Below are 16,387 nucleotides of genomic sequence, written 5' to 3'. Positions count from 1 at the left end.
AGATGAATGTTGAACATATCACAATGACAATAGTAGGCGAATGGATCTAATAATGGATTATTATAATTGAAGAAAGCTCCAAAAATATCTCACCTTTACTGTCATGATTAGCATATTCTAGGATCGAAATAGCCATTCATCTAGGTTGAATTTCTAATAGTCTCTCACATGAATTGATATAACAAATGAAAATTTACATGAAAATTTGTGATTTGTTGTAAGAATTCTCTATCGCCCCTCGAGAGCTGTTATGCTTAAATTGCCTGATTGGGGCCGATTAGAGGAGGAATAATCTACATCCGAAGAATATGTGCTATTGCAATAGGCCGGCGGTTTGGGTTGAGGCAACAATCTCTCACCACTCAACATTAGAACAACAGAAGACATATTCGGCCTATCAACAGGCATTTGTTGCACACACAAAAGGCCAATGTGGATGCAACGCAATGCTTCTTCCATGTTGTCATTTGGATCTTTTACTAAGCACTTCTCAATAAGCTTAAATTCATTGCCTTCCTTCATTGAATTCCATGCCTACCAAATATTAAATAAAACATAAATAAATGGACAAAATTCACTTTTAATGTAACATTAATTAAGTATTTTTGTATATAAAACTTACATATCCAATGAGATTGAGAGTACTATTTTCATCATAAAGGAATCTACTTTTTCTTCCACTTACAATTTCTAGGATCAATATGCCAAAACTGAATACATCAGTCTTTATTGAGAATATGCCGTCAGAAGCATATTCTAGCGCCATATAACCACTGCATTTGCATAATAATATTTATAATTAGTATGCAATAGATTAATATTACAATAGAACTGAATTTTTTAAAGATGACTTACTAGGTTCCTACTATTTGTGTGTGTTCCCTTCTATTTGGTCTCCACCAAAAGTTTTAGCCAAGCCAAAGTCTGCAATTTTGGGATTCATGTCTTCATCAAGCAAAATGTTACTAACTTTGAGATCTCGGTGTATTATTCTCAATCTTGAATCATGATGAAAATATAGAAGCCCCTTAGCAATTCCACATACAATTTGGAAGCGCTTAGGCCAATCTAATAGTATGCTTCGACTTTCATCTGCAAATATTAGTTTTTCAACTTTCATTTGAACAAAATTGGCAAATTGTTTACAAATATATAGAACATCACATGTGTTAAAAGAATGGCAAAAGAGTGTTACCGAAAATGAAATAGTCAAGGCTTTTGTTAGACATGTACTCATAAATTAATAGTTTCATTTCTCTATGAGTACAATAACCAAATATCTTGACAAGATTCCGATGTTGAAGCTTAACAATTAGTTTAATTTCATTTTTGAACTCACTGACTCCTTGTCCAGAATTCATTGTAGACTCTTCACAGCAATTTCCCTACCTCCTTCCAAGGTACCCTAATACATCACAATGAAAATATTCATAATTGGTAAAAAGAAAAGAGAATACTCTTAATAATATAAATGAGAACTTACTTTGTATACAGGTCCAAAACCACCCTCTCCAAGCTTATTAGCCTCTGAAAAATTATTAGTGGCAGTACTAATTGTACATATGTTGAACAATGGAAGCTCCATGTCATCATCTTCGCTTTCGTTTCTTGCACAATAATTATTAGTGGCTGTGAAGATTAAAACGTCGAAATGATAAGAAAACTCGTCTTGTACAATCTTGTAATATAGTGTTACAAGCTTTAGCTCATTTTGTCTATCTCTTTACAATATTTCCAATGTTCAATATCTGAGTAATAAACAGGTATTTAGTATCTTGTGTTTATGTAAATACAGGATTGTGTTTCCAAGAATTCTTATATTCCGAAAAACATAAAACAATACCAAACATGCTCTTAGAAAATAGGAAAGAAACAGTTATATGCAAAGTCATTAATCTACAATCCAATTAACTAACATAACCACCCCTAATGCCCTCCTAACCACCAAAGAAGATTTTCCCTTTCAAAAAATACCATTAATGTTATCTCAGTAGTAAATATTTAGTAAGTATGCACTTAATAATTTACAAAACCAAATGTGTTGTGTTCAAATCAAAATAATTTCAAGCCAAAAGTAGAGACTGTTACCATTAATGCATCTCCTCCTGTAAATGTAATAGCCAATCAAAACTAGTCCGATGAAGAGAATGACAGCAATAATTATCACTGCTTTCTTCACCTTGGAATAATTACCATTACTACCAACACGTGTTTCTTTTGGAGCTGAGAAAGACAACAACAAAATATAACAAAAACAGAACATGTGAACTTGAAATGGATATAAACAACATTTTAAAAATAGAAATTTACCCAATACACTTAAAAACAGAAGTTTTTTTACATTTTTATGAACTTTTTTTTTTACTAATATTTTCACAACTTTGAGTTTTTCAACGTTGTTTTTAAGTTGCTGCAATATTATATTATGTTTCTGCAATATGAAAACAACGTTTAAACAACGGTCTTTCTTAGAACAACCTAAAAACAAGTAAGAAATAAACATCCGTAAAAATATAAATTTGTAAAATTTTTCCTTTTAAAAATCTATAGTTTAGTATGTACCTGTTGTTGAAAAGGGTATTCGAAGATAAACATTTTGTTTTCGGCCATAACCCTTGGGATTTCGAGTATCGAACAAATCCCCGAACCATAGTACACACTCGGTGCCTATAGCTAAATCGGAAATACTACCATCTAAATTGGAATTATAACCATACGCCGAACAAGAGCAGTTGCTTATGCATTTAGCATTGCATTCGTCGAGTTTCATGCTTTTACTCGCCCAAGTATACTTAGTTTCGGGCACTTTCAACTCAGTAGTTAAATAGAACACATCTTTCTCTTTATCATTACAGCTCACAAAACTGTTCCTCATACATCCTTGTGACAAATTATTTTGATTCTTTGGTTCAAAACCTTGTAAACATTGGCAGATTGGTTTATCATCCATTAATGTACATTTAGAATTAGCTCCACAAGTGCCATAAATGTCACACTTATCTCCTGGAATTCTGTAATAAGATTCCCATACTTGTTGTTCTTCTACCTGTAACGCCCCGATTTCCCGAGACGTCACACTTACTAGTCCGTTTAAAACCATTTATAGAAAAACAATAAACTAATTTACTGAAAATAATTAAAGCATGAGATCTCATTATTTTAAAACAAAAACTCTTGATTCCTTTATAAATTTTTAAACATTAACTTTTACAAAAGTAATCGAGCCATAATCTTTAAAGAAATATTCTCAAACCAAAACATCGTGACAATCCCCTAACATGTAATCCATGCCTCGAGCTCGCCACCCTCACTGTATAGTTTTGCCTTACCTGCACACAGAGTACCCGTGAGCTAACGCCCAGTAAGAAGAGCTATGTAGGACATAACTCCCCAACTAGATAACATAGTCATAAACATAATAACATCACAATGTAAAATTAATTCATACCATGCTAGCACACATATACCAACATATCATATCACATACTATTCTCAAATATAATAGAACATCATATCACAGTGTAATCTTAATGCATGCTATACTCACACACATAACACACAGTATCTTATCGCACATTGTCCTCACATACGATAACATACTCCCACTCATGTTGATCAGACATGAAGTGTAACCTGCCATGCCTCGTGCTGTTCTCACACTCGGCATCCAACAGGGCAATCCCTTATCACAAGCTGTACCCACCCATGATAGGATAACCTGCAAGTAAACCCATACAAGCAGCCAAAAATATATCCTGCAGTGCTATGCTCACACCAGCAGCAGAAAACCTATCCTATAAGTGCTATCCTCACACAAACATTCAAAAGCCTTATCACTATCACACACCAATAACATTAGCATAAAACAACAATCTACCATAGAATAAAACATGTAAATACAAACCCATAATACAGTTGTATGTTTCAACATACACCCTGTGCACAGATGTCCACTCTTCTTACCTCAGTTGTTAAGAACACCTTCTTGCTACTCCAAGCACCTCAATGAATTTCCTTGTTGAGAACAAGATCCTAAATATTCATTAACACAACAATACATTCAAAATATATTCAAGTATGAATCTCTGTACTCATACAAAAACCTACGTAGAAGTACGTAACACATAAGCTAATTTTACTTGCATGCCACACCATACATAACCATTTATCAATATATTTCACACCAACACATTGCATGTACCCATATGAATATTTTTAACGTAAAACATGTGCTCATACAAACACTTTTTACGTGAAATTTTACTAAAATACTATTTATCAACAAAATATACAATTATGTAATTATTTATCAAAATCAGAAGCTAACATATTTCTTAATCATTTATACAGATTATAAAAGTAATTAAATCAATCTAGAAACACGTACAATTTATTATTCATATTCATGTACTAATTTACACTTCAAACTGTATATAAGTACCAATTACTTAGATATATAAAATAACAAAACATCTCAACCTAGTCTTAAATTTATTTCATAGACTAGAATTATATTGTAACATTATATTGACAGTTCCCAAGCAGTGAACACAATTTTTAATATTTACTCTATCTAAAACTCAATTAAATCATTATTTAGTCACAAATAATTATAATAAATACCTACAGCAACTAATAAATTATAAAAACCCCTTTTAATTCGTACCATAGGTAGTAAATAGCATTACAAAAATATATTTTACTGTTTTAGCATCACTTAACTATTTTTCATAATTATTTTAAGTATTAACTAAATAAATTCATGAAAAATACAAAAATGATTGAAAACCCAATCTAACCATTCTAACACAGTTTATACTCTATACTAAGCCCTAAATAATTAACTTTTAATTTTCTGAATAATCTAGGTATTTTTCATAATTAACTTTAGAAATAACACAAATAATTCATGAAAAATACAAAATCGACCGAAAACCTAATCTATCAATTTTGTAACAGTTTATAATCCATAACCAATCATAGAAAATAAACTTAGATTTTTCTGAGCAACCTAAGTATTTTTCATAATTAATTTAATAAATAACACAAATAATTCGTGAAAATTACAAAATTAACTGAAATTCGAATCTACCAATTTTCCAATAGTTTATATCTTATAACTAATCATATAAAATAAATTTAGATTTTTCTGAGTAATCTAAGTATTTTTCATAATTAATTTAACACATAAACCAAATAATTCATAATAAATCAAATAATTGCAAGAAAATTATGAAACTTTACCAAACACCCTAGAATAATATGTAGAATCGAAATCTACAAAAAAATATGGGAAAACCACCTCAGATATGCCCAAATCGTGTCGCCGGAGTTACGCCGGCGTAATTGTCTTCTCCGGCGCCGGCGAGCTCCAAAGTTTTTCTACAACCCGTTTCGATGCGTCTTTTCGATTGGAAAATATTCCTAGGGATCCCAGAACCTCAAAGGAGTCAAACACCACTGATATTTCGTCTCGAAATGACCGATTTGAGATCGTCTTCTCCAAACACGGTACACCGGCAAAAATGGTGTCCAAAACTGTGATTTTTCGTTTCAGAGCCTTTTACCCCGTTTCTTCACGTCAAAACTGATCTTTGGGGTCCCATAAACTTAAACACAACCTCCTTTGATCTCCGAAACAACTTAAACACGTTCAAATTCGGGTCCGTTTCAAGAACCGTATTTTTGAACGTAAATGATGGTGAATTCGAACAGTTTAATTTCCAACCTCTAAATCACATTCTAAAAGCTTTATGAGAGGATTTAGAATCAAAGAAACGATTTAGAGCAGCCCACAAACTCTCAAACGACAAACCCGAAATCTCACTTTTTCTTCACGGCTCGGTTTCGTTCTCTCTCTCCGTCTCTGCCTCTCACCCCGTTTCTAAACCCTTCAAACCCTAAACAATCATATAAACATCTTATATATAATCCTAACCCTAATATAACCCTAGATTAACAACTTAAAATTTAAAAACAAAAAAAGAATATATATATATATACATACCTACGTTGTTTAACAGTAATATATAATAATAATAATAATAATAATAATAATAATAATAAATAATAATAATAGTAATAGTAATAATAATATTAGTATTAATAATAATAATAGTAATAGTAATAATATTATTATTATTAATAATAAATTAAACAATATGCTATAATATATTTACCCATATTTTTTATTATTAATTTACCTACAATAATATTCACAAATAATAAAATATTAAATTATCTCCAATAATTTAATTATTTATCTAGCATTACACACACCCTCAAAATAAAATAACAAAAATAAACGAAATAAAAATAATAAAAAAAATTATTGTCACTAAGAAAAATTTCATACTCCACCAAACTCATAAATATTCAAAATAATAAATTATCCCCATAGACAAACAAAATAAACTAAAAAAAAAAATTATTCAACCAAGAAAGCGGATATTACACTACCCATTTCATGTAACTAATTGTTTGGCTCAAAAAAATTCTTGAGATTAGTGACTTATTTTGAGCATTGTAAGTGAAGTAAATTTCATCTTTGTTGTGCACAAATTCATAACCAGAGTTTTTCCAAAAAACTGATACATAATTTGAAGTTCCGCCGAAACTTACCCCCCTCCATGGCCCTTCGCGATACAAAATCGAAGACCCATTACGGATTAATAGTTGAGGAGCTATATGGTCTGGTTCATCAAGCTCAATTCCATAAGTTAAATCTCCATGACAAGGATCATCAGAGCTCTTCCATGACGATAATCGCCTATTTAGACCTTTCTTCAAGTCCCATCCTAGTATCATTCCTGGTAACATTGTATCAGTTGGATAATCAAAGCTTTCCCATAAATATTTTGTTGTGTTTGAATCTTTGTCATCTCTCAAAACCAAGTTACCATCATCCAAGAGCTGAACTAGTGGTTCCCGGGCTTGTTTAGACGAGTTTGTAGACCAAACAAGCACTCTGTTATTACTGTGTCCAGAAAAAAGCACAAGATTTCCTTTGTTGTTTATAGTCAACGAGCTAGATGAATCCTTGATGGGTTCACATCGGTTTGCAACCCAAACAACTGTTTGGTTACCTGTAATTTTGTTGTACCAAATTCCCAGGTAACGATTCTTTGATGAAGTAGCTGTTGGAGTAAAGAATCCCAGTGCAAAAGTTCCTTGTTTGGATACCAATATAGCTGTGTTGTTATTATCTCTCAAAATTTCTGATGGTCTAATGGTATCAACCACAGCAAAAGTTGTTGTAGACAGAGAAAAAAGACTCAAAACAACTAATAAGGTAACCAGAAAATATGGGAACTCCATTTATTATTAGTTTACGATGATGATAGATGAGGAAGGGAGTAACTTCAATCTGAGTAAGAACAAGAACATGAATTTCAAAATCCAAAATAGAAATATAGAAAGATTTAATAATAGGAGAACAAAAAAAAAATAATCATTGTTTGTGGGAAACAAAGTGTTTATAGGATACAAGTTTGAGTGAATTTATATCATGAAATATAACCTTATAATGAATGAACCTGTTGGAACTTTGGATGAATTTTACAAAAATGTAGCCCGCGTTTGGTTGGAAGTAATAAAATAGAAAGAGAAAAAACCAATTTTTATTCCATTTCTATGTTTGGTTACATTTTAAAATATTAGAATATCATTCTAATAGAGTGACTTTTTTTATTATTTTAGTAGAATAACTATTCTATTTGCAAACGAAAGAAAGACTAATCCAATACAAAATAAGAAAAAATTTAATAATTTTTTTATGCCTTTTAAATTTGATTCAATTTCATTTTTATTCTTATTCTCATTCCTATTACTATATTTTCATTCCTTCCAACTAAACGCTAATTTAGAGAAATGAACTGTGTGATAGTATAACAAGTTCCACATGCGATAAGAACACTTTCTTACAAGTGTATATAAGGGACTACCTTGAGACATGGGCCTGTACTTGGTTTAGTGCATAACGAAATCGTATACAAAAGCTGTTTTATTTGGGGACCCAGATTATAATAGAGCCTTACAAGAATCCACCAAAATACTCAGTCTGATAAAAACAGAGTCACAGAATGATCAAGGTGAAACCAGATGAATAAATTATGTTCAAATAAGCAAACAAACACCACATAAACAATACTTATATACTCAAGAGAAATTAGTGTATGTACGTACCTTATTAATGCGGGTTTTATATATATTACCAACCAGCATATATAGATCAAAGTAGCACATGGAAGTGGTAGCACTGGTTCTAGCAACAGATCTTTAATTGTGAATTTATATGTATATGTATACACAAACACACACTAGCACAGTAGCACATGCAAGTGGTCAGTGGCGGACCCAGAATTTAATTGGAGGATGAGCGTAAATTTTTTTCATATATAAAAAATATTCCAAAAAAATAAGTAAATATAAAGAAAAATATTTTACTATTATTTTAATAATTTTTCTATATAATATTTTTAAAAAAAGTTAGAAAAATAAAAAATAGTGACAACTACAAGTGAACTACGGTAATAATATCACATTTTTTTTTTTTATATTTTTTATATTTTTTATAATTAAGATATTTCAAAAATAAGAATTAATTTTTTAAAACATATTAATTAATAAAAAAAACAAACTAATGAATTTTCTCTAATAAAATATTAAAAAAAATATTTAAAATTCGAGATGAAATCTAATATTAAGATGTAGATTTGGGAATTACAATAGTGACGAGTACAAGTGAACTACAGTATTGACAAGGGATGTGATATAGTGATGAGAACGAGTGAGATATGATGATAAAAATAAGTGAGATACAATAAGACAACAAGTGAGATATAATAATAATAATAGTTTAAAATGATCGAGATATGAAAATAATGTATTAAGGGAAACACCGTAATTTTTTTCTACACCATCTTATTTATTTATTTTTGCAAAAATAATTTCTTTTAACAAAGTAATTTGAAATACTACATATAATAAATTTTAAACATCTTAATAAATAATTCTCAATAATAATTAATAAAATTGTGCATTTAGATTTTAATAAATAAATTATTAATAATAATATGAAATAAGATAATATATTTACAATTTTACTATATATTATAATTATATTTTTAAGAAACTATTTATTATAATACTAAAAAAATTAAATTAACAGCCGCGCAAATAGCGGCTATATTGCCTAGTCTTAAAATAAAGATGCTAAATTAAAACCTTAAATAAAACTCTCTCTCTCTCTCTGTCTTTTTCTTTTTTTTTTGTTCTTTTTTCTTTGGCGTCCCCTCGAGCAGCCGGCTACTGCTTCTTTCTTCTATTCAATTAACACCTCCTGCCTTGTAATCCCCTCTCATCATATATATATATATATATATATATATATACTAGATAGATGTTCATCACGTATGTTAATTTTATTTTAGTTTTTAGTTTTTTTTAATATCATAATTTTAAAATTAATAGTATTCAATGTAATAATAATCATTAAAATTTGAAAGCATAATAGTGATTTAAATAAAAACAAAAATTACTATATTATACAATTAGTGTCAAAAATTACTATTATACTTTGTAATAGTAATTAAAAAAAAAAATTATTATTCGTCCTAAATTTATCTTCGCAATTAATGAAAATGCTCATCTGGTTAAACTATCAAAACATTCAAATTTAATTTAAAATAATATTTAAAATTTAAACTAAATAACATAAGTATATTTAAAAAAGCTAGTAGATGTACAAAGCAAAAATCTAATTGTATTTTTTTTTAGATTTAATGAGATTTATTTTATTTATTTTATTATATATAAATAAAAAGTCACCCATGAATTTTTCATAAACCAAGATTTCTGTTATATAGGCCCATTTATACAGAATAGATATATATGAATAAATGAGATGCAAATTTAATTCTCCTAGGCCCATTTGTTTCTTTTCATTTTTTTTTTGTTTCATTCTTAAACAAGAGCCCAATAACAAATATCAATCCATTTAGACTTTGTGATCCCATTTTAGTGATAGTTGCTTCATATCTTGATCCATGTAATAAGTCCAAAATTTGCATTTAAACTTTCTAAAAAAAAAAAAATACACAACATTAAGAATAACATTTTTAACAAGGGAAATTAAATTAATTTGATAAAATATTATAAAAATTAGGTGGCATTTGGTAACACTTTTTTAATCAGTTTTTTGTTTTTAAAATTAGAAAAGTTAAAATATTTTTTAAAAACATATTCTATAAAACTGTTTTTACTTTTTAATTTTTTAATTGAGAATCAAAAATTTAAAAAAAAAAAAAAATCACTTTTAATATTTTTTTAAACAGTTTTTTGTCTTAACCAATATTTTGGACTCTGACAAGACCTAGACCCAAATCCTCTTTCACGGCCCTTGTGCTGAACCCGACCTCTGACCCGGATCCGAATTCGACCCGGACCTAGACCCAACTTAAATAAAATAAAAAAATAAAAATAAAAATGAACTTTACAGAACACACTTTTGTTTTCTGTTTTTAAAATTGAAAAACAAAAGTGGATACAGAACGCATTTTTGTTTTTCAAAAACAAAATTTTTAAAAACAAAAATTTTACTTTTATTTTGTGATTAAAAAATTAGAAAACAAAAGTGTTACCAAACGGCACCTTAATTAAAACTAATCTAAAAAATACTAAAACTAATATTTATGCAAAATCAAGTAAAACTAAATAAAATCACTAAAATAAATTAAAAATACTTAAGAACAAAACTAATTTAATGCACAAAAAGAGCTAAATAATTTTATTTTCATAGAGTTATCATCGAGCTTCAGAAACTCCTTCTTTCTCCTACCCATGGAGAGAGAGAGCGCCTCGCACGCTTTAGTTTCGTGTTTAGTTGATCGAGCCATTATCATTCATAAGAGTTGAAATTGGACTAAGAAAATTATGTAGTATTAATTAAGGGATAGTTTTAAAAAAATACAAAAACAACAAAAAAATTACAAAAATACGGTTTATACAGAATTTTTAATATTTTTACGGGTTTTTAGACTTTATTTACATAAAATACGGTCTTTTAATATATTTTTATGTTGCAGTCTTGTTATTTTGCTGTTAATTTTTTATTATTTTTATGTTGTTTTTATATTATTTTCTTGTGTTTTTATAAAATATCGTGAAAATAAAAAAAAAAACTTTAAACGTAAAAAATTAAAAATTTATAAATATTAATATTTTATGTAATTTTCTCATTAATTAATTATAGGGCCAACTGAGGACTACTTTTTCGTTTTAAATTAATGAACATCAAGTTAGTGAGGAGTGAGATGGTTTTTTAATTAGGATTATTATTTATATAAGGATAAATATCCGGGTCGAATTCGGATCCGGGTCAGAGGTCGGGTTCAGCACAAGGGCCGTGAAAGAGGATTTGGGTCTAGGTCTTGTCAGAGTCCAAAATATTGGTTAAGACAAAAAACTGTTTAAAAAAATATTAAAAGTATTTTTTTTTTTTGTTTTTAAAATTTTGATTCTCAATTAAAAAATTAAAAAGTAAAAACAGTTTTATAGAATATGTTTTTAAAAAATATTTTAACTTTTCTAATTTTAAAAACAAAAAACTGATTAAAAAAGTGTTACCAAATGCCACCTAATTTTTATAATATTTTATCAAATTAATTTAATTTCCCTTGTTAAAAATGTTATTCTTAATGTTGTGTATTTTTTTTTTTTAGAAAGTTTAAATGCAAATTTTGGACTTATTACATGGATCAAGATATGAAGCAACTATCACTAAAATGGGATCACAAAGTCTAAATGGATTGATATTTGTTATTGGGCTCTTGTTTAAGAATGAAACAAAAAAAAAAAAAAATGAAAAGAAACAAATGGGCCTAGGAGAATTAAATTTGCATCTCATTTATTCATATATATCTATTCTGTATAAATGGGCCTATATAACAGAAATCTTGGTTTATGAAAAATTCATGGGTGACTTTTTATTTATATATAATAAAATAAATAAAATAAATCTCATTAAATCTAAAAAAAAATACAATTGGGTTTTTGCTTTGTACATCTACTAGCTTTTTTAAATATACTTATGTTATTTAGTTTAAATTTTAAATATTATTTTAAATTAAATTTGAATGTTTTGATAGTTTAACCAGATGAGCATTTTCATTAATTGCGAAGATAAATTTAGGACGAATAATAATTTTTTTTTTAATTACTATTACAAAGTATAATAGTAATTTTTGACACTAATTGTATAATATAGTAATTTTTGTTTTTATTTAAATCACTATTATGCTTTCAAATTTTAATGATTATTATTACATTGAATACTATTAATTTTAAAATTATGATATTAAAAAAAACTAAAAACTAAAATAAAATTAACATACGTGATGAACATCTATCTAGTATATATATATATATATATATATATATATATATATATATATGATGAGAGGGGATTACAAGGCAGGAGGTGTTAATTGAATCGAAGAAAGAAGCAGTAGCCGGCTGCTCGAGGGGACGCCAAAGAAAAAAGAACAAAAAAAAAAAGAAAAAGACAGAGAGAGAGAGAGAGTTTTATTTAGGGAAAAAAACAGGAATATTCTAAAAATGGTAAAATATTACAACAATACTGTGGGCCGGCCCAATCAACATTTGTACAGCCCAAAATGAAAATATTACAAAAATACCACTTGCCCTTACCTTCAGCCGCACGTCACAAACGGAGAGGATGAATGAAGCTCCATCGATGCAGTCGGCCACGCAACCAGAATGAAACCAGATCGAACGTAAAACAACTGTAAATCCCGTCGAATTTCAATAGGAAACGAACAAATCCAACGATCTAAACAGAAATTTTTTTAAAAAAAAGAGCAGGACAACCGTGGAGAAACTGAATTTCAACATTTGATTTCGGTTTTTATAGTGCAATATCACTCAAACGATCGTCGAAAATTCAGATTGAAGCAATGTAAATCTGTATTGAACAGATCTGGAGCTCCCCCTCAAATCCAAAAAAAAGGTATGAACTGAATTTTTTTTTCAACAATGATACACAGCATTTTTAGTTGCATTCTGGTTGATTCAATGGTGTGCAACAGGCAATACATATGGTAAAAACCAATAAACAAGAACTGATTATGATTAAGGAAACAAGGGATACTAATAACTTCGTTTCATTTTTTTTTTGCGTTGGCTTACAGTTGCATTATCGTTTGAAAATGGTTTCGAAATCATGAAGAAGTGTTATATGACAAGTACCAAGAGCTAGCATATGTACAAGGTAAGATATATGTTAATGGTAGCAAATTAGTTTTATAATAGTTGTAAATCGATCTGATTCGAATAAACATGATGAAAAATGACAATGCGTTATAACTATGTAATTTTGGGGATATAATCGTTGTTTTTCAGTTGGTTTACAGTTGCATAATCATTTAATAATAGTTTCATTACGTTTTTTGCAGGAATTTATTGTGGAAAAGATAGAGTACAGAACAGTTTGAGAAATGGTTAGTTTCCCAAAATTTAAATGAAGTTTCTTAATAGTTTTATTCTCGTTTCTTTGTAGTTTATTAACTACCAAAAAAATGGCAAAATCAGGAATCTGGACAGGAAACACAATGCTTGAACAAAGGAACAGAGATAGTAGTAAGTTTGTACTCTATTTCATAACATAATAAAACCAGTTTTAAAATTCGTTGCCTCGGACTAATAACAATTGCAAAAACACAGGAAAGGAAAGACATTCCATTCCTAGTCTTCTACAATGGAAAATTCGATGATCGAATGAATTATGAAAATTATGAAGCCAGTGGACACTACATTTCTGCCAATTGTAACTATGAAGATTTGCAACAGAAACTCAAAGATGCCCTGGAATGCAACCAAGAAAACACTGTTTTGCAACTGAAATATCAAGTGAAGGAAGGATACCAACCATTGAGGATAAAGGATGATCAAAGCCTGCATTTCTACATACAACTCAAACTGAAAGACCCCGACTTCACAACATACCCAATGTGTGTGAATGTCATCAACAACCCAACAACAACCATCGATGCAACATTCTTTGGAAATGACAATTCATTAATTACACATAGAAGCGCCTTCCAACCAATCGAATACAATGCAGCAACAACAGAAGACTCAACAAATCAACAACATATAATTGAAGCAAGAGTACCGGAATTTGGGGAAGAAAGTTTTGACTTCATGGACTATGCAAAACTTGTGGCAGAGGAAATGGTTGAGCAACTGGAAAACAACAGAAAAAAGGAACCAGAAATCACAGATTATGACGAACTACTAATCACAGATCCGCATCATCCAGAAATAGAAGAAGCACAAATATACAAAGACAAAGAAACACTGCAGAGCGTGCTTGGTTTCTATGCAATTAGGAACAACTTCCAATTCAGAGTTAAAAAATCATGTGCAAAAACATACAAGATTTGTTGTTTGGATCCAAAATGCAAGTGGGCACTAACAGCATCCAGAAACGGGCCAACAAAGTCATTCATCATTCGAAAGTACGACAGAAAGGTGATACACACTTGTGATCTAAACATCAGATTTGCCGACAAGAGACAAGCTACAACGAAATTGATTGGAAACTACATCAAGCCACGGTTCACCAACATAAAAACAACTCAAACGCCACAAGACATCAGAGGAGAAATGAAACACAAGTATGGGGTAAGAATGAACTACATGAAAGCATGGAGAAGCAAAGAGCACGCGCAAGAAGAATTACGAGGAAAAGCCAACGAATCATACGGAGTTCTTGCCCGGTTTTTTGCACATGTTGCAAAAAACTAATCCCGGAACAATAGTGCACATGGAAACAGAGGATGACAACAGCTTCAAGTACTTGTTTGTCGCACTGGATGCATCAATAAAAGGATGGAAGAAATGCAAACCTATAATAGTTGTTGACGGAACTTTCCTTAAATCAACATATGGAGGTACACTGCTCTCTGCTTGTACACAGGATGCAAATGGGCACATTTTTCCACTAGCTTTTTCTGTTGTGGATTCAGAAAACAACAACTCATGGCAATGGTTTTTCACAAAAGTGAGAGAAACATATGGGATTAGAGAGGAACAGTGCTTGATCTCAGATAGACATGAGAGCATAAGTAAGGCAGCTTGTCAAGTATTTCCAGAAATCACACATTGCTATTGTGTATACCACCTGTTAAGCAACCTAAAAGCAACCTTCAAGAAGAATGCAAGCAAGCTGGATAAACCATTCTTCGCTGCAGCCAGAGCATACACAGAGGAAATTTGAATACCATATGAGCGAGTTGGACAGCTTGGACATCCGTGTAAGACCATATTTACAACAAGTTGGATACCACAAATGGTCAAGATACCACTGCAAAAACAACAGGTATTCAACTATGACTTCAAACATTGCTGAATCTCTAAATGCAGCAAACTTGGCAGCTAGAGAGCTACCAATCACAACACTGATGGAGTCATTGAGAGCATTGATTCAACAATGGACATACACAAACAGGAAAAAAGCACAGAAAACAACAACATTTTTAACACCTACAGCAGAAAAGAAATTAGTCGACAACTTTGTGGAATCATTGACAGAAAATGTAATGACATGTTAAATATTTTAGTTGCATTTCAGTTTCTTTATAGTTTGTTTTTCGGTGTCATACATATTAACAGTTTCACACTTAATCCGCAGGTAAAACCAATAAACGAGACCATGTTCGAAGTCATTGAACTAACCAGATCATGGGTCATCAACCTCAAGGAGAAAACATGCAGTTGCAACAGATTCCAACTTGATGAGTTACCGTGTGCTCATGCGCTTGCTGTTATAAAAGAGATGAACTTGAATGTTTACAACTACTGTTCGGGTTATTACACCACGCGAACATGGCTTGAAACATACAGCGGCTCAACATATCCGGTACACAATCACACAACTTGGGATGTGCCACAAAACATAAAAGATATCATTGTTCTGCCACCAAACCAAAAAATAAGATCTGGAAGACCAAGGAAACGAAGGTTTTTATCTGAATGGGATACAAAAAAACATAACAGGTGCGGCAAATGTGGACAACACGGACACAATCGAAAGACATGCAACAATCAAGCAATAAAATAGATACATATGAAATATTTGAATTGTTTAATTTTGTGTGCAAATTCAAACAGGTTGATCTGTGATGCTCTAAATACATGGGATTTCATTTTTATGAAATTTGAAACAGTTTTTTAATAGTTTCAAAATCGTTTTGTTACAGTTGCGACCCTTTGTAAAATATTAAGTACCGGAATGACTTATTGTTTACAGTTTTAAAGGCAGTCAGTCAATAATTGATAAAACATAACTTGAATAAGGGAAAATAGT

The 16,387-nt window shown here is 30.1% G+C and overlaps 2 protein-coding genes and 1 pseudogene across 3 annotated transcripts; 1 reads left to right on the top strand and 2 right to left on the bottom strand.

The window, feature by feature from the left end:
- Positions 1–228: 228 nt before the first annotated feature.
- Positions 229–8,251, bottom strand: LOC133029004 (G-type lectin S-receptor-like serine/threonine-protein kinase At4g27290; annotated as a pseudogene).
- LOC115719812 (G-type lectin S-receptor-like serine/threonine-protein kinase SD1-1) lies at positions 1,280–6,448 on the bottom strand. Its single transcript, XM_061109948.1, has 3 exons — positions 2,563–6,448; positions 2,089–2,223; positions 1,280–1,629 (listed from the first exon to the last, which is right to left on the bottom strand). The coding sequence occupies exons 1-3, from the start codon at positions 3,098–3,100 to the stop codon at positions 1,460–1,462; spliced, it is 843 nt and encodes a 280-aa protein (XP_060965931.1). The 5' UTR covers positions 3,101–6,448; the 3' UTR covers positions 1,280–1,459.
- A 4,320-nt stretch (positions 8,252–12,571) lies between the features above and the next one.
- Positions 12,572–16,337, top strand: LOC133034664 (uncharacterized). 2 transcript variants are annotated; one of them, XM_061109946.1, is made up of 6 exons: positions 12,572–13,027; positions 13,209–13,288; positions 13,473–13,517; positions 13,609–13,656; positions 13,741–15,617; positions 15,713–16,337. In XM_061109946.1, the coding sequence occupies exons 3-5, from the start codon at positions 13,515–13,517 to the stop codon at positions 14,824–14,826; spliced, it is 1,137 nt and encodes a 378-aa protein (XP_060965929.1). In that variant the 5' UTR covers positions 12,572–13,027; positions 13,209–13,288; positions 13,473–13,514; the 3' UTR covers positions 14,827–15,617; positions 15,713–16,337. The 2 variants fall into 2 exon arrangements, with proteins under 2 accessions (XP_060965929.1, XP_060965930.1); XM_061109947.1 differs by lacking the exon at positions 12,572–13,027 and having other exon boundaries at positions 13,232–13,517.
- The last annotated feature ends 50 nt before the right edge of the window (positions 16,338–16,387 follow it).

This window comes from Cannabis sativa, chromosome 2 (assembly GCF_029168945.1).
Source record: "Cannabis sativa cultivar Pink pepper isolate KNU-18-1 chromosome 2, ASM2916894v1, whole genome shotgun sequence".
NCBI lineage: Eukaryota > Viridiplantae > Streptophyta > Magnoliopsida > Rosales > Cannabaceae > Cannabis > Cannabis sativa.
The sequence above is the reverse complement of the archived record's forward strand: the minus strand, read 5'-3'. Positions and strand labels throughout refer to the sequence as shown.